Source organism: Mustela putorius, unplaced genomic scaffold (genome assembly GCF_011764305.1).
Source record: "Mustela putorius furo isolate JIRA1106 unplaced genomic scaffold, ASM1176430v1.1 tig00003856_pilon_pilon_pilon, whole genome shotgun sequence".
NCBI classification, from domain to species: Eukaryota; Metazoa; Chordata; class Mammalia; order Carnivora; family Mustelidae; genus Mustela; species Mustela putorius.
The window spans coordinates 657,160-683,937 of record NW_025422008.1 but is presented as its reverse complement, the minus strand read 5'-3'; the positions used below and the strand labels follow the sequence as shown (position 1 = coordinate 683,937).

General features: G+C 46.4%; 1 protein-coding gene, 1 long non-coding RNA gene and 2 other non-coding genes across 4 annotated transcripts; all 4 read left to right on the top strand.

Annotated features, from left to right (window-relative positions):
• The first annotated feature begins 3,478 nt into the window (after positions 1 to 3,478).
• Positions 3,479 to 5,999, top strand: LOC101669926 (heat shock 70 kDa protein 1). Its single transcript, XM_004780931.3, is given in 4 exon segments — positions 3,479 to 4,459; positions 4,462 to 4,578; positions 4,580 to 5,110; positions 5,113 to 5,999. Coding segments are annotated over 4 exon segments (1,932 nt in total). The 5' UTR covers positions 3,479 to 3,673; the 3' UTR covers positions 5,611 to 5,999.
• A 5,286-nt stretch (positions 6,000 to 11,285) lies between these two features.
• On the top strand, positions 11,286 to 13,087 carry LOC101694508. The gene is made up of 5 exons (XR_001177546.2): positions 11,286 to 11,440; positions 11,625 to 11,663; positions 11,874 to 11,915; positions 12,513 to 12,711; positions 12,891 to 13,087. It is a non-coding gene; the product is annotated as an uncharacterized LOC101694508 (long non-coding RNA).
• Positions 11,717 to 11,779, top strand: LOC123387592. The gene has a single exon (XR_006602020.1). It is a non-coding gene; the product is annotated as a small nucleolar RNA SNORD48 (small nucleolar RNA).
• On the top strand, positions 12,340 to 12,407 carry LOC123387598. Its single transcript, XR_006602025.1, has one exon. It is a non-coding gene; the product is annotated as a small nucleolar RNA SNORD52 (small nucleolar RNA).
• Positions 13,088 to 26,778: the final 13,691 nt, after the last annotated feature.

The following is a 26,778-nucleotide window of genomic DNA, read 5'->3' as shown; positions in this document are numbered from 1 at the left end:
ATGCGCACAGAGGCCTGACATTCACTTCACTCCCTTCTGTGGCCATTTGTTTTCCTCTCTGTAGAGAATGAAGGATAGGATGCATATGCCAGCATTGAGAGGAGTCCAAAATAGGGAGTATGAGGACATGTAGGCTCAATCATCAGTTCTAAAATTAGCTTTCAGGGTGACCAGACTAAGCCATTGAACTCTGATCTTTTGTGTTCATCTTTAAAAAGGAAAAGGTTTGACTAAATAGCCTCTGCCTAAAAATCTTAAGATAGTTTCTCCAGTAAACTGAAAGTAATACCATTGTCCAGGCAGTAGTCCCCAATCTTGTAAGCACCTCGAGAATATTGAGAGGTCAGACCCTAGAGTGTGGGATCCCAACAAAGACAGGAGAAAGGGAGCAAACTTTTGAGCACTGCTCTGTCCCAGGCACAGAACTAAGGCCTGAGAAGCATTATCCTATTAATTCCTGAGGCTACCATCCTACTAGATGGATACTGTTAATTCTATGTTAGAGATACAGAGACTTGTGTTAGTTAACTTACAAGTACTGCATGGTGAAGAAGGAGGAGGACAGGAGGAGGACAGGAGGTCAGAGTCAGACGCAAACGCAAATTTTCCCTTTCCCAGGTTTTCCCAAAAGCTTCTGGAAATCCGTAGTACTCCCCAGTCACAGAGGCCTTTGCCATTGACTTGTTAAAAATGCCTGGCTCTGGGTTTCATATCAGTTATCTCTTTTGCTTTTTCCTAACTAACGTTAGAATTGTACTATCTTTAAAACTAAAAGAACCGAGGAGAGAATAGTACTGTTGGAGAAACTGCAGGAAAAAGGAGAGAAGAAAAAAAAGAATGTGGCAGCTTCAGGGTCATGAAGGCTCACTTCCTCCACTCTAACTGCTCTGCAAAGTTCTTGGCTCTCTCTCTCTTTTGTTCCCCACTCTTAAATAAGTACCTGACAGCCCCACCAGTTTGGGGAATTGGCTAATTGCAAAATTAGCCAAAATAAAATTCTGGAAAGCTCTTGGGGTTCTTACAGTCATCTTACACAGCAGTTAAACCTGCGACTGGGTTTCTTTTTGCCTTGGGAGGCATCCAGCATAAAAGACAAAATTCAGGAGACCCTCTCCTTGTCAGGAAATGGGAAAAGAATATAGATGTTTGGGTCCACACAGAGAGATTTGACTCAAAACGTAAGTCAGCTATAAGGGATAGCTGATGATTCACGGGAAACAGTATTTCTAGTGGATCTTTTACTGCTATACACACAGTAACAAGATTTGAGGTCCTGATACCATGTCTACCTGCCAGGCAGTGATGCCCTTTGCTTCCAGCCAAAAAAGTATTCTAAACTGCAGATCTGAAGAGAAGGAAGGAGTAATTCCAGAACTGCCTCTAGTAGCAGCTAATGCCAAGGAAGCTTCCAGAGGGAGAAGGAGGTGAGGTTAAGGGTCCCTAGATGTGTTGAAACATTGGGCAGCTAAAACGAAAGCTTGGGGAGTCGCCAGAGATTGCATAAAGAAATGGAAATTTCCTTAAGTTTGACCAGTTTGACTAGATTAGGAGGTGACTCATTAGGGAGCTACATCTGAATGTTTTTAAAAAAAAAAAAAAAAAAAAAAGTATCACTTGCCTGCCCAAACATACACGGGATTGTGAAAGCAATTCTAGCCGAGCAAAATGTTCAGAAGCAAGATTCCTTCCCTTTATCAAAAACTGCCTTCTCGGGGCGCCTGGGTGGCTCAGTGGGTTAAGCCACTGCCTTCGGCTCAGGTCATGATCTCAGGGTCGTGGGATCGAGTCCCGCATCGGGCTCTCTGCTCCACAGGGAGCCTGCTTCCTCCTCTCTCTCTCTGCCTGCCTCTCTGCCTACTTGTAATCTCTCTCTGTCAAATAAAAAAAAAAATTAAAAAAAAAACTGCCTTCTCATATAAAAGCAAACATACAAAAAACTGCCTTCTCCCACTGTATTTACTGTGTTCAACCATGTGTATACAGCAATGAGCCTATTTTTGATGGGTTGTGAACCTGGCGCTATTACTTTAATGTCTCTTAGATTTTTATATCAGGCACCCAACAAGTGCTTTTCCATGCCTGCAAAGGATTTTAAAAGTGTGTGTGTGTGGGTGGGGGGGCGAATGATAAAATGTGTTTGTATTCAAAGCAGGAGGGAGGATAACGTGCAGGAAGTTGGAATCTAGGATAAAAAACTAAGTGGTTGCATTAAATGCATGACAAATAAATTTTAAAGGAGTTGGAAGTAGAACCTGGGTCGGACCAACCCCTCCCACCTTCCAGCATAAGGATTCCGGAACATTCTGTTTAAAAGGGACCACCTGCACCCAGCTGTGGCTTATGACGCTGCTAAGAAAGACAGAACATCCCCATCCTTCCCCCGCCGGCTCCCCAGCCTCTGTACTACATTTTAAAAGGACGGACAGCCTAAGGGCGACAGGGAGAGTGCATAAGACTGAATTCAGGGTTCTGAACCAGGGATTAACAGGGGGAAAAGTGGGAAAGGGGTAGCCCAAATCCACAGGCTGGGAAGAACATGGAAACGGAAAAGCCCCAAAGGCCTTAAAGACAGCTGTAGTCCTATGGAAAGTTTTTTTCTTCCTCCGGCTTGAGCCCGACCTAGGCAAAAGGGTTCACCGATCCAGCCCTGCCTTTCCCTCACCCCGCCCTTGACCCAGCCTGTCCCTTCTAGGGCGATGGGGACGTTCTTCCGTTTAAGAACCACCCGTTTCATTGATTTTCTTTCAAAAAATTCAAATTCCCCATCCCCAGATATTCCATCCATGTAGGTTAAAGATGATGTCAAAACTATATTGTATTATTTTTCCTTCTCTTCCGCTTTAAATCGAAGGTGGGAAAAACTCCGCGGAGAGCCAAGGCAATCCTGAGACAGCCCCCAAAGCCTTTGTACCCATCCATTAGCGGTCCTAAACGTGAACCCGTCCGTCATCACTACAGTCCAATCGGAGTCTCTTTGACCCCCAGATACCCCACCCACTTCGAGAAACTCGGGAACTTTCTGTATTTGGGGTATACCGGGACCCCTGTATCCCATCATCCTATCCTAAACCATCAAACTAGTTTAAACGCCACGAGCCTCTCACCGCCCTACAATTATCACCCCAGTGCTAGTCCTTTCAGTCAATTATAATACCTGGAGACACCATCGAAGGCGGGTAACGGAGACTGAGTGGGCGGAATCAACAACAACCCAACCCCAGCGCCTCTCCTCCCTCCCCTTCTGACTCAAGACTCGGGTCCCTTCCCAAGAATCCCAGAAGAGTCTGGAGAGTTCTAGGAGGGGCGGCGCCCGGGACACCGATTGGTCCCAGGAAGCCTGGAGGCGGGACGCGAGGCGAAACCCCTGGAATATTCCCGACCGGGCAGCCCCGCAGAGCTCCGCGATTGGTCGAGGACGGAAAAGGCGGGGCTGGATGAAGCGTTATAAGCGCAGAGCCGCGCCGCCGCCGGCAAAAACAGCAAAGTGGCAAAGAGGCTCCAGGCTGTCCTGAGGCGTCCGCTAGCGCAACTTTCGCCGCGTTGTTGAGGCCCGCTCCGCGCCTTCGCGAGTTTGCAGCTTTCGAGAAGACCGAGTTCCTCGTCGCGGATTCCGACCGCCTTTCCAAAGCCTGAACCTGAGCGCGGGGCAAGGAAGAGAGAGCAGGGCAGCGGCATGGCGAAAACCGCGGCCATCGGCATCGACCTGGGCACCACCTACTCCTGCGTGGGGGTGTTCCAGCACGGCAAGGTGGAGATCATCGCCAACGACCAGGGCAACCGCACCACCCCCAGCTACGTGGCCTTCACCGACACGGAGCGGCTCATCGGGGATGCGGCCAAGAACCAGGTGGCGCTGAACCCGCAGAACACCGTGTTCGACGCAAAGCGGCTGATCGGCCGCAAGTTCGGCGACCCGGTGGTGCAGTCGGACATGAAGCACTGGCCCTTCCAGGTGATCAGCGACGGCGATAAGCCCAAGGTGCAGGTGAGCTACAAGGGCGAGACCAAAGCGTTCTATCCCGAGGAGATCTCGTCCATGGTGCTGACCAAGATGAAAGAGATCGCCGAGGCGTACCTGGGCTACCCGGTGACCAACGCGGTGATCACCGTGCCGGCCTACTTCAACGACTCGCAGCGCCAGGCCACCAAGGACGCGGGGGTGATCGCGGGGCTGAACGTGCTGAGGATCATCAACGAGCCCACGGCCGCCGCCATCGCCTACGGCCTGGACAGGACGGGCAAGGGGGAGCGCAACGTGCTCATCTTTGACCTGGGCGGCGGCACCTTCGATGTATCCATCCTGACGATCGACGACGGCATCTTCGAGGTGAAGGCCACGGCAGGGGACACCCACCTGGGAGGGGAGGACTTTGACAACCGGCTGGTGAACCACTTTGTGGAGGAGTTCAAGAGGAAGCACAAGAAGGACATCAGCCAGAACAAGCGAGCCGTGAGGCGGTTTTGCGCACGGCCTGCGAGAGGGCCAAGAGGACCCTGTCGTCCAGCACCCAGGCCAGCCTGGAGATCGACTCCCTGTTCGAGGGCATCGACTTCTACACGTCCATCACCAGGGCGCGGTTTCGAGGAGCTGTGCTCGGACCTGTTCCGCAGCACGCTGGAGCCGGTGGAGAAGGCGCTGCGCGACGCCAAGCTGGACAAGGCCCAGATCCACGACCTGGTCCTGGTGGGGGGCTCCACCCGCATCCCCAAGGTGCAGAAGCTGCTGCAAGACTTCTTCAATGGGCGCGACCTCAACAAGAGCATCAACCCCGACGAAGCCGTGGCCTACGGGGCGGCGGTGGTGCAGGCGGCCATCCTGATGGGGGACAAGTCTGAGAACGTGCAGGACCTGCTGCTGCTGGACGTGGCCCCGCTGTCGTTGGGGCTGGAGACGGCCGGGGGCGTGATGACCGCCCTGATCAAGCGCAACTCCACCATCCCCACCAAGCAGACGCAGATCTTCACCACCTACTCGGACAACCAGCCCGGCGTGCTGATCCAGGTGTACGAGGGCGAGAGGGCCATGACGCGGGACAACAACCTGCTAGGGCGCTTCGAGCTGAGTGGCATTCCTCCGGCGCCCCGGGGGGTGCCCCAGATCGAGGTGACCTGACCTTCGACATCGACGCCAACGGCATCCTGAACGTCACGGCCACAGACAAGAGCACCGGCAAGGCCAACAAGATCACCATCACCAACGACAAGGGCCGCCTGAGCAAGGAGGAGATCGAGCGCATGGTGCAGGAGGCGGAGAAGTACAAGGCCGAGGATGAGGTGCAGCGCGAGAGGGTGTCTGCCAAGAACGCCCTGGAGTCCTACGCCTTCAACATGAAGAGTGCCGTGGAGGATGAGGGTCTCAAGGGGAAGATCAGCGAGGCGGACAAGAAGAAGGTGCTGGACAAGTGCCAGGAGGTGATTTCCTGGCTGGACGCCAACACCCTGGCCGAGAAGGATGAGTTTGAGCACAAGAGGAAGGAGCTGGAGCAGGTGTGTAACCCCATCATCACTGGACTGTACCAGGGGGCGGGTGGCCCCGGGGCCGGCGGTTTTGGGGCTCAGGCCCCCAAAGGGGGCTCTGGGTCTGGCCCCACTATTGAGGAGGTGGATTAGGGTCCTTAACCTTCATTGCTCCTGGTTTCTTTACAAGTTGGTAGTGACCTGCGGACCTTGCTGTTGCACTGTTTTTTTTTCTACCTTCCATTTTCTACTATTTTAGTTCAATCTAAAGTTAGGTTGTTACCTGATAGTATTTGTCTTTATTATTTCTTTCTAGTGTAATACTGTGTTTGGTAGAATTTTTTGCTTTTAAAGTAACTGGTACTGTAAGTTTTTTTTTTTTTTTTTTTTTTTTTTTTTGTCTGTAAAATGAGTAAATACTGCCACCCTCTGTCCAATTTTGCTGTGTAAACACCAGAAGTCTTGGAATGTCATTTTAGGTTCGTATGGTTGTTTTTTATAATTTGTATACTTCATGATGGAAAATAAAATGTTAAAAAATGTGAGTCTATTTTTATTTGAGAGGGGATAACGGGCTCTTGGAATATCTGAATTGCATAGATCAGTGAAAGGGACAGTACTTCTGGAGAGATGTGCAGTGTGAGGAGCCATGATTTGGCTACTTATGTTGGGACTTAATTTTAGGTTGCAAATGACGTCTGTGCTAGAAAATTCTAGGTGCCCATTTCCCTGGATGCACCTTTTTTAGGGGAATAGTAGGGATGGGGGCTGCAAAAAAATGGTTTGAGGGATAAGTTATTGTGGGTTTACAGGCAGTATTGAGAGGGGTTCATGGCTCCTTATTTGCTTGATCTTAATGTTTGCAGAACCCTTAATTTGTCCCTTCTGAGCTATGAGTCTTCTGGTCTGTTACTTAGGTTATGAGTGATAATGGGGGGTGTGTAAAGCAGCAAAAAGGAGATGCAGATACAGTGATTTACTTTGTAAATTCCAGTTCGGTGACTGAGTGCACATTATTAGCCTTAGTTTTGGTTGTCTCACTTTAAAATAAAGAAATTTTTCTGAATGACCTCACTTCTAAAGTTCTACAACATTTTGAGCAGAAATGTGGAATAGACAAGCAGTATCTTCAGCCATGGTCACTCTGCTGCAGTTATCCCAGCAAGGGCACAGAGGGGGAGAGTCTGAGGGTTTTGGGGGCTTGACAATGAAGCAGGTTCTTTGCTTCACCCCAATAATCTTAAGTAATTCTCATCTCCCCTCCTAATTAGATATTTTAAAGTTTTTTTCATAGATTAGCATGTGGAAGTGGTCACTTCAACTACATCCAGGGTAAAATTAGCAACAAATGTTTTTTTCACACTGCCTCAACACTGTTGATATTGGGTCCTATCGGTTCTAAGTGACGGTTTTACCCCAGTTCTAATGATCAGTCACCTCCTTTTCCTTTTAGGGAGACTCTCAAAACCATAAGAACTTAAAGTAACATCTAATTTAATTATGAAGGAGGAGCTGAAAGGAGTAGAGTGTAGAGCTGGGAAGATCAAGGAAATGGGCTTTCTTCCTGCTCTAGCAGTTAGATTAAAGGTCCTTAGCATATTCCTTAGCCTGGTAGAATCCCAACTTCCTGCCTTCCCAAAACTGGGGCTGGAAAGAACAACTCCAAAATAAAAACAAAGTTCAATTTCTGTGTTTTGTTGAAACTTCACCCTGGGGGGAAAAAATCCAATGTTTTTTACGAATGACAAAGTAGAGAAAGCACTCCTTGAAAGCTTGTAAAGGGAATATAGTAAGCTCTTTTGGTTCCTGGACCAAGTCTCAAAGGCCTGCTTGACTCACAAAATAAGTGAACTATTTACTACTATAGCCTCCTACCAAAGGCCTTAGAAAGTACAGTTACATTGCTGCAGCAGCAGGAATTGCGGGCTTTCTTATCTTCCCCACCTCCCCACCACCTCACCCCCCTACCCCTCCCACCCCCCCTGCCTGCCAGGTAGTAGAGGGAATAGATATGTGCAAGCTCTGGAGACCTGTTTCTCCAACGTGGTGGTGTATTCAAATCATCAGGGGAGGCTAAAAAAAATACCCATTGCCTGGTCTCCACTAGGAGTCTAGTCTTTGGGGGGCGGGCTAAGGTGCCTGAGTGTTTCTGCTGTGCATCAGAAGCTGCTCCTGATTACGTTTTTAGAGGGCTGGGGTATGGGAGAGGGAGGGAGCTGTCAGTGCTCCGAGGAGCAGCAGGTAGTGGGAAGGGGGTTTCTGCTGTGAATGGGAGCACAAAGGCTTGAAAGGAGTTGTTGAAAAGAGTGTTGATTAACTCAGCAGAGGTGATATAGGTGAGGGAAATCTCCCAGGACAAACAGATCAAAAAAGAGAATCCCTAAGGCCAGACATGGTTCTTTAGAAAGCAACATCAGAATATGAGAATTCAGGGGCACCTGAAGAGCATGCGACTCTTGATCTCAGGGTCCTGAGTTTGAGCCCCATATTGGGTATAGAGAGTTAAGAACAAAACCAAACCTTAAAAAAATTTTTTTTTTCTTGAGAAAATCAAAATCTTCCAAATGTCCAAAAAAATTTTTTTTTAAAAAGTTTATGAGAATTCATGGCTCCCTGCACATACACATATCTTGGAACGTAAGGCAAACTTACTTTGCAACATCAACTCTGGGTGGAATTCAGTCCTTGGGAGCCGAGAAATGTACTAAATGAATGAGTGAATACTATAGGATGCTTGGAAGAGATTTTTTTATTTTTATTATTTATTATTTATTTTATTATCATTTTTTAAACATTTTATTTATTTATTTGTCAGAGAGAGAGCAAGCCAGCACATAAAGACAGAGTGGCAGGAAGAGACAGTGAGAGAAGCAGGCTCCCTGCTGAGCAAGGAGCCCTTGATGTGGGACTAGATCCCAGGATGCTGGGATCATGACCTGAGCTGAAGGCAGCGGATTAACCAACTGAGCCACCCAGGTGTCCCTATTTATATATATATATATATATATATATATATATATATATATTTATTTATTTTAAAGATTTTATTTATTTACTTGACAGAGAGAGAGATCACAAGCAGGCAAGGAGGCAGGCAGAGAGAGGAGGAAGCAGGCTCTCCGCAGAGCAGAGAGCCTGATGCGGGGCTCGATCCCAGGATGTTGGGATCATGACCTGAGCTGAAGGCAGAGGCTTTAACCCACTGAGCCACCCAGGCGCCCCTTTATTATTTATTTTTATTCCTAAACTCTACATCCAACTTGGGGCTCAGACTCACTACCCCAAGATCAAGAGTTGCTCCACTGAGCCAGCCAGGCACCCCTGGGAGAGATTTTTTTTTAAAGATTTTATTTATTTATTTGACAGAGAGAGACACAGCAAGAGAGGAATGCAAGCAGGAGGAGTGGGAGAGGGAGAAGCAGGCTCCCCACTGAGCAGGGAGCCCGATGTAGGACTCTATCCCAGGACGCTGGGATCATGACCCAAGCCGAAGGCAGCTGCTTAACCAACTGAGCCACCGAGAGAGAGAGAGAGAGAGAGAGAGAGAGAGAGAGAGAGAGAGAATGAGCAGGGCGGAGGGGCAAAGAGAGAAGGACCCTGGGATTATGACCTGAGCCAAAGGCAGACGCTTAATGACTAAGCCATCCAGGTGCCCCTCTGGGAGAGATTTTTTTGATAGAAGTTTGAAATTGTGGGGGAAGGGAGGTCAGATGAAAAAGTGATTGCAGAGGTAAAATGATATATTTCCTACACCCACACTGGCCTTCTTCCAAATTTTAATCTGTATTCACTGTGCCTAAATTATGTGCCTTAAGGCTGATTTGGGGGGCACCTGACTGGTTCAATTAATAGAGCCTGCAACTCTTGATCTCAGGTGGTGTGTTTGAGCCCTATGTTGCATGTAGAGATTACTAAGGGGAAAAAAAGGACTGATATCCTATGATCTGGAACCCCTAACTCATCCCCTCACCCAAGTGTCTTTCTCACAAAAGATGAGGATGCCAACCACATCACCAAACATTAACTGCAATGAGGAGCAATAGAAGGGTCCAGGAAGGTGGGATTTGGGATAATTTATGAGTTGATGGATTAAGTGTCCAAGAGCAAATGACCAGATTTCTGGGAGAGCAAAACTAGCAAAGGGAGAACAGGGCCTGGATGTTGCTACACCACCATCATTTGTTTTGCTTCCAACCTCCCTGAAATATATAGTGCTATTTAGAGTATACTGAACAGAGTGGGTCCACTGTTTCTGGCCAACTCCCAGGCCATGCATGGCTCAGAGGACATGAAATAGGAGATAGGATGTCGTTTAATGGGAGTAGTTCAGCTTAAGGGAGTACTTTAATGGTTTTGTGTTTTAGTAGTGTAAGAGAAGAAAAGTTCTGTAGATTCGTTGCACAGCAATGTGAATATGTTCAACACTACTGACTTTACACTTAAAAGCGGTTAGAATGCTTTTTTAATTTATCAAATGGGGAGCGCCTGGGTGGCTCAGACCCTTAAGGTTCGCTTTCATGCTCAGGTCATGATCCCAGGGTCCTGGGATAGAGTCCCGGCATGGCATCGGTCTCCCCGCTCACTGGGGAGACTGCTTCTCTCTTTGCCCCTCCCCCCTGCTCGTTTTCTCTCTCTCTCTCTCTCTCTCTCTCTCTCTCTCTCTCTCTCGGTGGCTCAGTTGGTTAAGCAGCTGCCTTCGGCTCGGGTCATGATCCCAGCGTCCTGGGATGGAGTCCTACATCGGGCTCCTTGCTCAGCGGGGAGCCTGCTTCTCCCTCTGCCTCTGCCCGCCATTCTGTCTGCCTGTGCTCGCTCTCTCCCCCTCTCTCTCTCTGATAAATAAATAAAATCTTAAAAAAAAATACTTGGAAAAAATAAGTTATTTTATTTTATTTTATTTTATTTTTTCAAATGGTGTATTTTTTTTTAAGATTTTATTTATTTATGCATGAGACACGGACTGAGAGCAAGAGAGGAAGGCAGGGGGAGAAGCAGGCTCCCCGCTGAGCAAGGAGCCCCCTGCTGAGCAAGGAGCCCAATGCGGATCCCACAATTGTGGGACCACAACCTGAGCTAAAAGCAGACCCCTAACCGACTGAGCTACCCAGGAACCCTCAAATGGTGTGCTGTTTTTTGTTTTTGTTTTTTTAAGATTTTATTTATTTGAGAGAGAGAGAGAGAGAACGCAAGCAAGGGGAGCAGCAGGCAGAGAGAGGGAGAGGGAGTCGCTGACTCCCCGCTGAGTAGGGAGCCTGACGTGTGGCTCCCTTCCGGGACCTGGAGATCATGACCAGAGCGGAAGGCAGAAGATTAACCATCTGAGCCGCCCAGGCGCCCCTCAAATGGTGTTTGCTTTTTTTTTTTTTTTTTTAATTGTTTATTGTATGTCATTTATATCTTAAAGCTGTTAAAAAAAAAAAAAGACATTAAGGTCTGCGGGCTGCAGTGGGTTGCGAATTCAGATTTCGCTAGCTTGACGAAGCGGGTGACAGCGTCCCCGAACGACCCGGATCCCAAGCGGGCCCGGGTGAGGAAGAGGGAGAGGTCCCTCGGTCATTACTGCAGGGGGCACTGGCTGTCCCAGGAGAAACGGCTTCGGAAGAGAGCACCTCTGCGCATGCGTCTGGCCCGGCCGGTCGAGAGAAAAAGTCCTCCGTCTTTTGTTTTCGAAATTAACAAGATATGCCCATATTTGCCCGGAAGCGTGTGACACATTCTCCCCTGCTTCTCTTTCCTTTGATTTATTCTTATTTGGCCGAACGACTGGGACGACGCCGTGGGTCGAGCCTGGCATGGACGAAGACAGCCATGCCTGTCAGGCCCCCAGCCTCACGCCGCTATAAATAGCCGGGGACGTGGGGTTGTCGTTCTCTTTGTGCGATTGTCTGGCTGCGCCGGGTTCTGGAGTGCTGCTTCGCCCCCCTCGGGGCTGCCGGGCTCCCTCCCCGACACCCGGGGAGGCGATGGCCCCGACTTCCTGGGAGTAGGTGTCTCGGGGCCCTGCGGGTGAGGGGGCCGCAGTCTCGGGCTGAGCAGGATGACCTACCGTTACAGACTAGAGTTTCTGACGCGCCCGTGACGCCGCTCTTCGGAACTGACCCAGCCCAGGGCCGGGGGGACGCGGCTAGCGTCGCCCCGGCCTCTGCTGACTCCCTGTTTCTTCCCAGGTCCCTGGTCCCCGCAGGCGTGTCCGCAGCGCCTCGAGGGTGAGTGGATTGCGCAGGATGGAGTGGCTGGTGGTGGTCCTGGGGGACACGGGGGTAATGATGAACCCAGGTGACGCTGAGTGTCTCGCTGACGCCATCACCGCAGCGCGCTGACCACCCCCGGGCAGGGTTTTTCCAAGGGTTGGGCTGAGGAGAAACTCAGGGCCGAGAACCTGTGCTAGTAACAAATGCCTGTGTTTTCTCCACAAGGTTTCTAAAGATGTCCGCCGGAGTGTTAACCGTTGAATAAAGGTGAGTGTTAGGTGTGAGATCCTCCTCCCGTGCTTTTCACCGCTTTATCCCCAAACCTGCCTCTTTCATGGGGTCAGTGTGGAATCTATTTTCTAACGAACACGCGAAGCAGTGCAAGTATTTTACCTAGTGATTTTCCAAGGACTGCTTTTCGGTTTACTTTTCTTTTGTGACTATTTAAAAACTCTAATTCCCCATGTTTTGTTCAAGCATGGTTCAGTCTACTTTACTGCTGTACATACTGGGCTTCCCTGATGGCAGTATTTTTTGCAGTTCTGAGGCTGCCCCCCCTCTCCCCAACTTTACTCTTTCCCACTTATATCTCTACTCTTCATTTGTCACATCCCTACACTGGGGCAGTTGTCGTTCAGCGTATTACATCCCTTCCCAGAATGGCCTCCAGGGATCCAAGTCTCCTTAAATTGGGAATGATGATTTCTCAGACTAGAGTCTCTGATGCTGGTCTTGATGTCAAAAACTAAATTCTGACTCATTTGGAGAACTGGATACTTGAGTCTCAGAGAATGGGCCTACAGGGGGACCTTAACTTTGCTTGTCCTTCTCATTGGGTTGTCTGCCCCGTTTTCATCTTTCTAGCGTGATTATTCTGGAAGCCTAGCTGGGGTCGCTCCCTTTCAGATTAGGCACCGGTCTGGTGGCGGCTGAAGTCTTTTGAATTCGCCCTCTTGGAGAGATGCTGTGGAGAGATGTCTGTAATGCCTAGGTAATGGCTCCTGCCACTTGAACCTGCAGGTTGTGATGAGAAGAGCCACATTGTTTCTTTCTGGCTACTATGGTGAGTGCCCTTTTCTCTTGCAGCCCCAGAGTGGTAGTGATAACCTTTTTGAACCATTAGCATTTCTCTGAGGATCTTTGAAACCGTTGATTACTCATGTTTCCCCTATCCACTCAGGTTCATTTCTTAATTCTAGTTGCCTGCATGGTTCTAATACATGTTCTTCTATGAAATTTCAGGTGTTAACGCAGAGGATTATCTCCTATCTGGTGTTGGGCAGATCCTAGGAACTTCCATCTAACCTCCTTGCATTGACCTGTATGAGCAGCAGCTGTCAACTTACTGGAAAAATGAAACTGCCCAGGAATTTTGAGATGCTTAAATATTTTTAGATCAATAAGACTTCTTTAATAAAAACATTTGTTTTTATTAAAAAGATTCTAATGAAACATTTTAAAGCAAAATAAAAGTTTGGTTTCTGTAAAAACAAGGTGGTATGAAAAGATGTAGGGAGGTGAAAGGTAACCATCTGTGAATGAGTATCACAGCTAACAGCTATACATCTGTACCACTGTATACAGAAAGCTAAAACTAGGTTGACACTAAAATTAAGAGTTTTATTTAGGTGGGGTGCCACAGGATTTTAATGGACTAGGTTTTACCAAGGTTTTTAGGGTGTTGAAATACTGACACAGGTAATTTGCCTTTTGAAGAGTCAGTGGAAACAAATGGTTTTTATTTAAAAGCACATACCCATGGTGGTTACTAGGGGTTGGGGAAAGGGGTAAATGGGAAATGTGGATAGAGAATTTCAGTTTTAGAAGATGTAAAGAAGGGGTGCCTGGGTGGCTCAGTGGGTTGAGCCTCTGCCTTTGGCTCAGGGACCCTGCGGGTGAGGGGTCCTGGGATCAAGCCCCTCGTTGGGCTCTCCGCTCAATTGGAGAGCCTGCTTCCCCCTCTCTCTGTCAAATCTTCAAAAAGAAACTTAAGAATAAAGGAGATGGGGGCACCTAGGTGGCTCTGGGTTAAAGTCTGCCTTCAGCTCGGGGTCATGATCCCAAGGTCCTGGGATCGAGCCCCACAGGCTTTCTGTGCATCAGGGAGCGTGCTTCCTCCTCTCTGCCTGCCAAATGAATAAATAAAATCTTAGAAAAAAAGAAGATAAATCGTGGTGATGGTTGTTCAGTATTACAGAGCGTATTTAGTACTATTGAAGTGTGTGCTTAAAATTGGTTCAGATAGGGCCACCTGGGTGGCTCAGTGGGTTAAGCCACTGCCTTCTGTTTGAGTTGTGATCTCAGGGTCTAGCTCCGCATCTGTTCAGAGGGGAGCCTGCTTCCATCTCTCCCTACTTATGATCTCTGTCAAATAGATCTTTAAAAAAAAAAGGTTCAGATAGGGACACCTGGGTGGCTCAGTAAAGCTTTGGCTCAGGTTATGGTCCTGTGGTCAGGCTCCCTGCTCAGTGGTGAGCCTGCTTCTCCCTCTCTTGTGGTTGCCCCTGCTTGTGCTCACTCTATCTAGCTCTGTCAAGTAAAGTCTTAAAAAAAAAAAAAAGTTGGTAGGTTTTATGTGTATTTCATAATAGTAAAAATGGGGGGGAAGCATATTCATATTTCCACTATTTCAAGGATGGTTTTTCACCAGCATGTACAAATTGCCATTGCTGTTAGGACTTAATTATCCAGTTCTTGGGATGGGGGGCATTTAGGTTTCTAGTCGCTGTAAACCAGTGCTGATTCCCTATTTGCACCCATCTGAAGTTGTATAATACACTTCCAAAAATAGAATTTCAAAGGATTTACTCATAAAACAATGCATAGTATATTCATAAGGTTGTACAGTTTATGCTCGGTGACATCAGGGTCCTCATGAGATTGACTGTTTTCCCTATACCTGTCATTGCTACTCCCAGTGGGAACACTTGACACCAGTTTAGTGCTGTTAACTCATAGTACATTCTAGTCTCTCTTTTTTTTTTTTTTTAAAGATTTTATTTATTTGACAGAGAGATCACAAGTAGGCAGAGAGGCAGGCAGAGAGAGAGGAGGAAGCAGGCACCCTGCTGAGCAAAGAGCCCAATGTGGGACTCGATCCCAGGACCCTGAGATCATGACCTGAGCCGAAGGCAGCGGCTTAACCCACTGAGCCACCCAGGTGCCCCCATTCTAGTCTCTTTTTTAAAGATTATTTATTAGAGTGAGTGAGAGCATGAGAGGGGAGAAGGTCAGAGGGAGAAGCAGACTCCCCATGGAGCTGGGAGCCTGATGCAGGACTTGATTCCGGGACTTCGGGACCATGACACCTGAGCTGAAGGCAGTTACTTAACCAACTGAGCCACCCAGGCACCCACTTTTTAGTCTTTTTTAACCTTTGCCACTTTATTAAGTATAATCTCTATTCCGCAATGTGGGGCTTGAACTTAAACTTCAAGATCAGGAGTCCTGTGCTCTATCAGCTGAGTCAGATGAGTAAATCTCTTTAAAACTACATTTCTTCTGTATTTGCCTACTGAAAAAAAAAATTTTTTTTGAGATTTTGTGAGAGTGACTACATGAGCAGAGGGAGGAGGGAAAGGGAGAAGCGGACTCCCTGCTGACTTGATCTCAGGACCCTGAGATTGTGACCTAAGCCAAAGGCAGATTTCCAACCAACTGAATAACCAGGTGCCCCTGCCTACTGTTTCCAGCTTGGTCCCCACCATTTATTTTATTTTATTAAAAGATTTTATTTACTTGACAGAGAGCACAAGTAGGCAGAGCAGCAGGCAGAGACGGGGAAGCAGACTTCCTGCTGAGCAGAGAGCCCGACGCAGGTCTTGATCCCAGGACCCTGAGATCACAACCTGAGCCGAAGGCAGAGGCTTAACCCACTGAACCACCCAGGCACCCTAGTCACCATTTTATTTAAAAGAAAAAAAAATTTAAGATTTTATTGAGAGAAAGCACAAGCTGGGGGACGGCAGAGTGAGAGATAAGCAGACTTGGAGCTCAGCTGGGAGCCCTACACAGGGCTCCATCCCAGGACCCCATGATCATGATCTGAGCCAAAGTCAGACACCTACCTGACTGGATCCTGCAGGCTCTACCCCACCCACCACCACTTTAAATTAGCATAGATAGGGATGGCTAGGTGGTGTCCCTGGAACTTTCAGCTCAGGTTAGGGTTGTGGGATGGAGCAAGGAATCAGGTTCTCTCCCTCTGCCCTGCCCCTTGTGTACATGCTAGCTCTCTTGCTCTCTAAAATAAATCTTAAAATAATAAATTAGAAATTATTTTCCCCCGGCCTTTATTTTTCTTAATCACCTTTGCTAGTTTTGTTTTTTTCTTCCATACATTACTCTGGTTGGTACTTTCTGAAAGACAGTGGCTAGTTTGCTGCTTGCATTGCTGTTCCCTAATAAAGGATGCCCTGGGCTTTAGTCCTTGGCCCAAAACCTTAGGATTAGCCCTGCTTAAAAGGGACTTGTTCTCTAAAACTTCGTGTATTAAAGTAGGTAATACTTAATTAGGATTCTTAAAATCCCTCACCTGGGTTCTTGTTCTGAAGGCAAGAACCGAATTAGTCTGTTACCAGTCAAGGTTACTTTGTGGAGGGGATTGAGACTGGGATGGGGTGAGGGTAGGAGGAGACTTGGACTTTTTCCTCCAGGGATTTCTGAATCAGTACCATGAAGAATGTACCAGTTTATGATGCAAGGTCCCAAGCACTTAATTGTGTTTGGCTCTTAGGCATCATCCTATTTTATCTTCCTGTTTCATCTTCACAGCCAGTGGTGCTTAGATCTGTGCGAAGCTTCTCATGTGCTTCACTTCATCGGATCCTTAAAGCTCAATCTTGCAACTTTTGATAGTATCTCCCTCACTTCATAGGCAAGGAAAGGAAGGCTCAGGATGTGAGAGAATTAGCTTAAGGTCAGAAAGTATCAGTCTGGATTCAAATTCCTTTTTGTTTGCTTTATAGTCGTCCAGCTTTAGAACATTACCAGTAACTGAAGCAAACCTGCCTTTTTTTTTTTTTTTTAAAGATCTTATTTTTTATTTGACAGATCACAAGCAGGCAGAGAGGCAGGCAGAGAGAGGGGGGAAGCAGGCTCCTTGCGGAGCAGAGACCCTGACACGGCTCGATCCCAAGACCCTGAGATCATGACCTGAGCAGACCTGACCTTAAACAGAGGCTTAACTCACTGAGCCACCCTGGCATCCCGCAAACCAGCACTTGATTCATTTTCCATTTTAATCCCTCCCACTCAGAGGAAACTACCCAGCTGAACTGTGGCTGTTACCATTCCCTGACTTTTCTTACAATTTTACTCTGAATATATCCCTAAACAACATAGCATGTTTGATATCTTTTTGAACTTAATATGGAATAATTGTTCATGTAGTTCTATTGCAACTTGATTTTTTTAAAAAGATTTTATTTATTTATTTGACAGACAGAGATCACAAGTAGGCAGAGAGGCAGGCAAAAAGAGAGAGGAAGGGAAGCAGACTCCCTGCTGAACAGAGAGAGCCCGATGCAGGGCTTGATCCCAGGACCCCAAGAACATGACCTGAGCTGAAAGCAGATGCATTAGCCCACTGAGTCACCCAGGCACCCCGCAACTTGATTTTTTAAAAGATTTCATTTTTATTATATTTTAAAGATTGTATTTATTTATTTGACAGACACAGCAAGAGAGGGAATACAAGCAGGGTAAGTGGGAGAGGGAAAGCAGTTTCCTGATGAGCAGGGAGCCTGATGCGGGGCTCGATCCCAAGATCCTGGGATCACGACCTGAGCCCAAGGCAGATGCTTAATGACAGCCACTTAGGTGCCCCTAAAGATTTTGTTATTTTTAAGATTTTATTTATTTGAGAGAGAGAAAAAGCACCAGCAGGGGGCAGGAGCGGAGGAAGAGGGAGAAGCAGTCTCCTTGCTGAGCGGGGAGCCTGTTTCGGAGCTTGATCCCAGGATCCTAAGATCATGACCTGACTTAAGTCTCTGCTTAATCAACTGAGCCACCCAGGTGCCCCTGCAACTTAATTTTTTTTTGTTCATGTTTTTTTCCTGTAATTTAGATTGCACCCTTCCACATACATTTCTGTCCATTTTTATTTTGGAAAAACCTTAAAAAACTTCTTTTGTGTTGAGGGGTGTCTCTAGGTGCTATATATGAGGACTTCCATTTGTGAGTGCATTTTTCTAGGTTAACAGTATCACACAGGAAGTATACGGGACTGGTCGAGATCCTGGAGCAAGACTGATTCCCTTTTGGCTGGGTTACATTACATATCCACTCTACCACAGTTTCCTTATTTGTCAGTGGGTGAGAGTACCTATCCTTACAAAGAGTTGTTAGGTTTAAAAAAAATTTTTTTTTTTTTAATTTGACAGAGAGAGACACAGTGAGAGAGGGAACACAAGCAGGGGGAATGGGAGAGGGGGAAGCAGGTCTCCTGATGAGCAGGGAGAGTGATGCAGGGCTCCATCCCAGGACCCTGGGATCATGACCTGAGCTGAAGGCAGACGCTTAACGGCTGAGCCACCCGGGCATCCCTGTTGTTAGGTTTAAATATGTGCACATGAGCTTAAACAGTGCCTCACACATATTAAACCCTATTTAGATATTAGCTACAGTTATATTATTTCAAAGAGCTTAATCATTAACGCACATAGCCTACTTAGTACCTCACTCACTCATCCTCTGTCCCTGATGTCACTAATAGAGGGTCAACTTCCTTTCTTGTCCCTGAGGTCTCTTCTGCATTATCTTGCCCTTATTTGTATGGTCCAAGTCCTCCCCTGGGGGCTGAACCAGCCCCGGGGTTGGGGGGTGAGATTGAGCTACAGCCATGGTGAGGGTCGCAGGAACTTTATTTCAGGCATGGAAATCACATTCCAGCCTTCTGCATCCTTGAGCCCCACAGTGTCCCCTCAGAAGTGAGGGTGGTTTGTTACAACCTCTATCCTAAAACATTCCTCCTCACTCCCCATGCTTTACAAGTGACTTCAGAAGTAAACAGCCCTCCCTCCTAACTCACTGGCCAGATCTCACAGCTCTCTGTAGTGACTCTGGGCAGAGGCTGGCCTCTTGGAGCTGCCACAGACAGTGAGCCTCCCAGGGCCTGGCCTCCGCCTGTCTGTCCACGCCTCTCACCCGTGGGATCCTCAGCCACTGGCCAGTCTGGTAGCTCCTCCAGGGGCACCTCTACCCTGCTGGCTGCACAGAACCCTTGGAGTTTGCTTAACTTCTTTATGTTCTCTGTAATGCTAAATGATACGTCATTTAGCTGTAAATGTTCTTAAACATTACATACTGGATATGTAGTCTGTGACTTGCCTTTTTTCTTCACGTTGTCTTTGTGAGAGTAATCCATCCTGGCACATTAGTCATACCACCACTGCATGGAACACGCCACTGCTCTACGGTATTATATTTTATGAATACACCACAATTTATCCATTTTCCTGTTGGAGAATATGTGTGTTACTTCTTTTTCTCCCCATTACAAACAATACCACCAAGGACTTTTAAAAAATTTTTTATAACTAAACTCTATGCCCAGCATGGGTCTTCAACTCATGACCCTGAGATCAAGAGTCACATGCTTGGGGCACCTGCGTGGCTCAGTCATTAAGCGTCTACCTTCAGCTCAGGTGAAGATCCTGGTGTCCTGGGATCGAGTCACGCTTTGGGCTTCCTGCTCAGTGGGAAGCCTGCTTCTCCCTCTTCCACTCCCCCTGCTTGTGCTCCCTCTCTCACTGTGTGTGTGTCTCTCTCTGTCAAATAAATAAATAAATCTTAAAAAAAAAAAAAGTCACACACTGAACTGATTGAGCCAGCCAAGCGCCCCACCACCAACGACTTTTGTGTACTTTAATCCTTCTACATGCATGTGAGCTTGAATAGTCTGCTGTCCTCACATATCCTATTTGTCAGCAAATCATGCTGGTGTTACTTCAGAAATAACACCAGGATCTGACTGCATCCTACACCTCCACTACCATTCCACTCTGGTAGGCACTTTCACGGCTGACCTACGTGACTGCAACAGAGCCTTCTAACTGGTCTTCTGGCTTCCACCCTGACCCTGTTACAGTCCTATATCCACACAGCAGTCAGAAATTTCCCTTCACACCATGACTTGGAACTTGTCTCTCCCCTGCTCAGTATTCTGCAATGGCTCCCATTTCATTGACAGTGAAAGCCAAAGTCTTCACAAGGACCACCCAACAGGGTCCTCCTGGGTCTAGCTCTGTTGCCTCTGAACCCATCTCCTACTCTCCACTCTGCCTCAGCCACACAGCATGAAGCCAGGAGCTGGTGGGCACTCTCTTGTCAATGCTCAGGGAGTAAAGGTTTTGCTTGCCTGCTGGGGTCACAAATATGTGCCTTGGTCTATAGGGTAGCCCCAGTTGTGTCAACAGAGCTTGTGGATATAATTTGGGTGGTGAGGAAACGCTAGAGTGGAGAAAGAGAAACTGTTCTGGACATCATTTGTGGAACTATAACTTTATACAATCCATTTGGAAAACAATTTGGCAATTACCTATGAAGTATGATGCACATTCTCTTCAACACTGTTTCCACTTCTGGAATACACCCTAAATACACCCTAAACAAACTTGCATGCATATGTAAGATTATGTAGACAAAAGTCCACGGTGCTAATGAATTTTTGGTAATGGGTAATTGTTTGTAAGTGGGAGAGGGGGAGGAAACAAATATTTTGCAACAGGAAAATGGGCAAATTGTGGCATTTTTGTAAAATATGATACCACAGAGCAGTGATGTGTTACATGCAGTGGTGGGACTAACATGGCAGTGTGGATTAATCTCACAAGCATAATGTGAAGCGGGGAAAAGGCAAGTCACGAAAGAATACCCATGTAGTGTATAATGTATTTTTTTAAAAGATATTTATTTGAGGGCACCTGGGTGGCTCATTTGTTAAGTGTCTGCCTTCAGCTCGGGTCATGATCCCAGGGTCCTGGGATCGAGCCTCATGTCAGGATCCTTGATCAGTGGGAAGCTTGCTTCTCCCTCTCCCACTCCCCCTACTTGTGTTCCTTCTGCCCCTGACCGTCAAATAAATAAATAAATAAATAAATAAATAAATAAAATCTTAAGAAGCAAAAAGATATTTATTTGAGAGAGAAGAGAATGAGAGAGGGAAGATCAGAGGGAGAAGCAGACTCCCCACTGAGTAGGGAGCCCAACACAGGACTTGATCCTGGGACTCCGGGATGGTGACCTGAGCTGAAGGTAGTTGCTCAACCAACTGAGCCACCCAAGTGCCCAAATGTAGTATGAAATGTTTAATGAAATTTACAGCTTAATTGTTTTTTAAAAAGATTTTATTTATTTATTTGACAGAGAGACACCAAGAGAGGAACACAAGCAGGGGGAGTGGGAGAGGGAGAAACAGGCTCCCTGCTGATCAGGGAGCCCGATACGGGACTCGACTCCAGGACCCCAGTATCATGACCTGAGTTGAAGGCAGATGCTTAAGGACTGAGCCACCCAGGTGGCCCACAGCTTAACTATTATTTAAAGTTAAATATAATATAATAAAAGAAATGCATGAGATTGCTAAAAATGCTAAATTCAAGCCACAAGATACCTGGGCTGTGACCAGAGGATGAGTAGAGAGTGATGCAGTCAAGGGGGTGTATGTAGGGGCTCCATGGGTGCTCACTGTATGATTTTTCATATTTTTGTATGTCTAAACTATATCTTAATAACTTAAAAGCACGGTTTGGGACCTGTGAATTCTGAAGGGCTGAACACAGGCAAAGCTAAGTCACTCCCACAGGGACATCTACAGACTCTGAAGCTCACACATCGAGCTCCCTTGGAAGACATCCAAAATGAGCCAGATTCCAAAACCCTGTGCACCCGCCCTAGTAGGAGCAAGTCAGCAGATCCAACAGCAGGTGACTCTGTAGCTAAGAAACTCAGATAACAGCATATATGAAGGCTGAAGATGTTCAAAGAGATAAAGGAAGGAATTTAATCTATTGTGCACAAACAATAGATTACAAAGAAAGAAAGTATTACTAAGAAAAAGCAGGTGGATTTGAAAAGGAAACAAATGAGGGGGTGCCTGGCAGCTCAGTTGGTAGAGCATGGGACTCTCGGTATGGAGTTGTATGTTCAAGCCCCAAGTTGGCTGTAAAGATTACTTAAAAACAAAATCTTTACTTTGGCTTGATTCACGTTCTCAGGGTCTTGAGATCGAGACCTGCCTCGGGCGCTGTGGAGGCTGCTTGAGGTTTTCTATTTTCCTTGCCTTCTGCTCCCCTCCCTGACCCTGCTCATCTGCTTTCTTGCTCTATCTAAAAAATCTTTTTAGTTAAATATAGTTTTTAAAAGATTATTTATTTATTTATTTATTTTAGAGAGAGAAAGAGCCAGCTTGGGGGAGGGGCAGAGGGAGGGAATCCTCGAGCAGACTCCCTACTCTTCCACTGATGACCCATGAGATCATGACCCGAACAGAAACCAAGAATCAAATGCTTAACCAACTGAGACACTCAGGCACCCCCTCCCAAATTAAATCTTCAAAAAACATTTTTTTTAATTAAAAAAGGAACAAGCAGAACATCTCAAATTGAAATAAGTGAGTACATAAGCAATAACTTATGAATGAATAGAACAAATGAATAGAAAATGAATAGAAAAACAGTGAGTGGAAGATGAAATCCGTAATGTGGAGCAGAGAATACAAGTGAATAACTTTTTTTTTTAAACAAGTGAATAATTTGGAAAGGAAGTAAAATGAAGAATAGTATGAGATGCTGCAGCCTTGGGCTTGTGTGGTTAGAGCTGCATCACCTGGCTCCTCTGTTACAGTGCTGCTGCCAGAACAGCTCTGCAGGGGGTTGGGGGGAGTGAGGGGGGGTGGGGGGCGGGCTTGGAGCAGCTCAGGACCATCTGTGAGCTATTGTATACTTTCCCATCCATTCACATCCTACTTTTCCATCATTCTCTTTTGATGTTGTTCTTTCTTTCTCTCTCTCCTTTAAGATTTTATTTATTTGTGGAAGAGTGAGAGAGAGCGAGTGCACACACAATAAGGGGGAGCAGTATGCAGAGGGAGAAGCAGGCTCCCCGCTGAGCAAGGAGCCTGTGGAGGACTGGATTCCAGGACCCTGAGATCATGACCTGAACTGAAGGCAGTGGCTTAATCAACTGAGCCACTCAGATGTCCCGGTTGTGTTATTTCTCAACGAGTAAGGAAACAGGTTATCCCTAAGGATTAAAGTATTTGCTGACTTAAAAAAAAAAAAAAAAAGATTTTATTTATTTATTTGTCAGAGAGAGACATATCCAGAAAGGGAACATGAGCAGGGGGAGTGGGAGACGGAGAAGCAGGCTTCCCACAGAGCGGGGAGCCCGATGGGGGGCTTGATGTGGGGCTTGACTTGGGGCTTGATCTCAGGATCCTGGGATCATGACCCAAGCAGAAAGCAGACGCATAAGGACTAAGCTATCCAGGCTCCCCAAGTATCTGCTGACTCTTAAAATGTTAACTGTTATTGCTGGCAGTCAGGTGAAACTCAGGTGGCAGTGGGTCAGTTCTAGACTGACTATTGCCTGACAGTAAACCACTGAATTCTAAAGAATGTAGCAAAGATAGAGATGTCACTAATAGTCCCCAGTTATTTGCTGACATCAGGTAATAAACTAGGGTGGAGGTGGGGGATGGGGAGGGGTGCAAGCTGTCTTTAAAGAGCCTTGCAAGAGCAGGTGTCACCCGGATCAGGACACTTCGCATTTCCTGGTGGCATACGGAGAGTTACTGTCCTCCACATGGGTTGTTTTCTTCTAAAGGAAGCCAAGCAACTGTTATAAAAAACTAGTTTTTGAAATTTGTTATGAAATGTTTTAAATTAAAAAATTTTAAAAAGATTTTATTTATTTATTTGACAGAGAGAGATCACAAGCAGGCAGAGAGGCAGGCAGAGAGAGAGGAGGAAGCAGGCTCCCTGCTGAGCAGAGAGTCCGATGCGGGGCTCCATCCCAGGACCCTGAGATCATGACCTGAGCCGAAGGCAGCGGCTTAACCACTGAGCCACCCAGGCACCCCTTAAATTAAATTTAATTTTATTAAAGATTTTATTTATTTTTTCAAGATTTTATTTATTTATTTGACAGGCAGAGATCACAAGTAGGCAGAGAGGTAGGCAGATAGAGACAGAGGTGAAAGCAGGCTCCCCGCTGAGCAGAGACCCTGATGCGGGGCTCGATCCCAGCACCCGGGGATCATGACCTGAGCTGAAGGCAGAGGCTTTAACCCACTGAGCCACCCAGGTGCCCCGAAGATTTTATTTATTTGTCAGAGAGCACAAGTAGGCAGAGCGGCAGACAGAGCAAGAGGGAGGAGCAGGCTCTCCGCTGAGTAGGGAGCTAGATGCGAGGCTTGATCCCTGGGCGTTCATGACCTGAACTGAAGGCAGCTGCTCAACTGACTGAGTCACCCAGGTGCCTCTGAAACTTTTTTAAAAATAAGGTCTATACCCGACATGGGCCTCAAACTCATGATCAAGATCAAGAGTTGCCTGCTCTACTGACTGAGCTAGCCAGATGACCATGAGGCTTTTAAAACAGTAGGAAGGGACACCTGAGTGCCTCAGTCTGTTAAGTGCCTGACTCAAGGTTTTGGCTCAGGTCATGATCTCAGGGTCGTGACACTGTGCCCTCCACAACCAGTGTGGAGCCTGCTTATGATTCTCTCTCTCCCTCTCTCTAGCCCCTCTCCCCAAAAAACCGGTAGAAAGAACAGTATAAAGAACACCTGTATACCCACATCTGAATCTAACAATTGTCAGCATTTTTTCATGTTTAAAAGTATGTCAGTGGAGCACCTGGGTTGCTCAGTTGGTCAAGTGTCTGCTTTTGGCCTTGGGGTCTCAGGTCTTGGTCCCAGGCTCCTGGGAGGCAAAACCCACGTGGAGCTCCTGGCTCAGCAGGGAGCCTGCTTCCCCCACTCCCCCTGCTCTCGCTCTCTCTCTCAAATAAATAAAATCTTTTTTAAAAAAGTCTAAAAATAGGGGCGCCTGGGTGGCTCAGTGGTTTGGGCTGCTGCCTTCGGCTCAGGTCATGATCTCAGGGTCCTGGGATCGAGCCCCGCATCGGACTCTCTGCTCCGCAGGAAGCCTGCTTCCCTCTCTCTCTCTTTCTCTCTCCGCCTGCCTCTCTGCCTACTTGTGATCTCTGTCTGTCAAATAAATAAATAAAATCTTAAAAAAAAAAAGTCTAAAAATAAAAATATATCAAATATATATTCAATTAGGGGCACCTGGCTGCCTCTGTCAGCAGAGCATGGGTCTCTTGATCTCAGGGTCACTGAGTTCAAGCCCCATGTTGGGCCTAAAGCTTGCTTTAAAAAAAATAATAAAAAAATTTTAAAAATATGTAAAATTCTATACATGTACGTATATGCATGTGCACACATTTGGCAGGCTCATTTCAAAGTGAGTCATCACGACATTTTATATCTGAATACTTCAGCGTGCATAAGTATGTCCAGTGTAAGGGCATTTACCTACATATCCACTATACTATTATCATACCCAAGAAAACTGACCATAATTCCCAATTTTACTCATACTTAATTGATACTCTGTTTTTCCCAGCATTCTCAAAATGTTTCTTATGGAAGGTTTTGTTGTTTTTTGTTTTAATTTTTTAAATAATTTTAAAAATTTTTAATAAACATATAATGTATTATTAGCTCCAGGGGTATAGGTCTGTGAATCGCCAGGTTTACACAGTTCACAGCACTCCCCAATGTCCATAACCCGACCACTCTTTCCCTACCCCCTTCCGCCGGGCAACCCTCAGTTTGTTTTGTGAGATTAAGAATCTCTTATGGTTTGTCTCCCTCCCGATCCCATCTTGTTTCATTTATTCTTTTCCTACCCCCCAAACCCCCTACATTGCATCTCCACTTCCTCATACCAGGGAGATCATATGATAGTTGTCTTTCTCCACTTGACTTATTTTGCTAAGCATATACCCTCTAGTTCCATCCATGTTGTCGCAAATGGCAAGATTTCATTTCTTTTGATGGCTGCATAATATTCCATTGTACACATACACCACATCTTCTTTATCCATTCATCTGTTGATGGACATCTAGGTTCTTTCCATAGTTTGGCTATTGTGGACATTGCTGTTATAAACATTTGGGTGCAGGTGCCCCTTTGGATCACTATGTTTGTATCTTTAGGGTAAATACCCAATAGTGCAATTGCTGGGTTGTAGGTTAGCTCTATTTTCAACTTTTTGAGGAACCTCCATGCTGTTTTCCAGAGTGGTTGCACCAGTTTGCTGTTTTTTAAATTTAAGTAGGCTCCACACTAAGTATGGAGTCTAACACAGGGCTTGAACTCTGGAGATCAAGACGGAAGCGGAGAACAGGGGTCAGACACTTAACCAACTAAGCCCCCCCAAGCACCCTGGCGGTATCATTTCTTAAAAGAGTCAGTATGCAATCAAGGATCAAGCACTTTATTTTATGTTACATCTTATTACTCTTTTGATTTCAGAATGACCCCCTTCTTTTCTCCTTTCTAGGACATTGATCTTTTGAAGAGATCAGGCTAGTCATCTTGTAGAATGTTCCGTGTATTGGCTTTGTCTACTTGTGCCATTTTGGTGTTTTGAAGTTGTTCCTCAATCTTCTCTGCATTTTCTTTAAACTTAAATTCCTCCTAAAGGCCTATGTAGATTCTGATTAGCCTGGGCAAGCATACTTCATGTCTGACACTATGCATTACTTTCTCATGGGCTCTAATCAAAGTACTACATGCTTGGGGGGGATTACAGCAACAGGTATTTATTTTATTTGTTTTTTATTTTTCATTTTTAAAAAGATTTTATTTATTCATTTGAGAGACAGAGAAAGCAGGAGTGGGGTGGGGAGGGGGAGGAGCAGAGGGAGAAGGAGAAGCAGGCTCCCTGCTGAGCAGGGAACCCTATGTGGGGTTCCATCCCAGGACCTGGAGATCATGACCCCAGCCGAAGGCAGATTTTTTTTTTTTTTTAAGATTTTATTTATTTATTTGACAGAGAGAGATCACAAGTAGGCAGAGAGGCAGGCAGAGAGAGAGAGAGGAGGAAGCAGACTCGC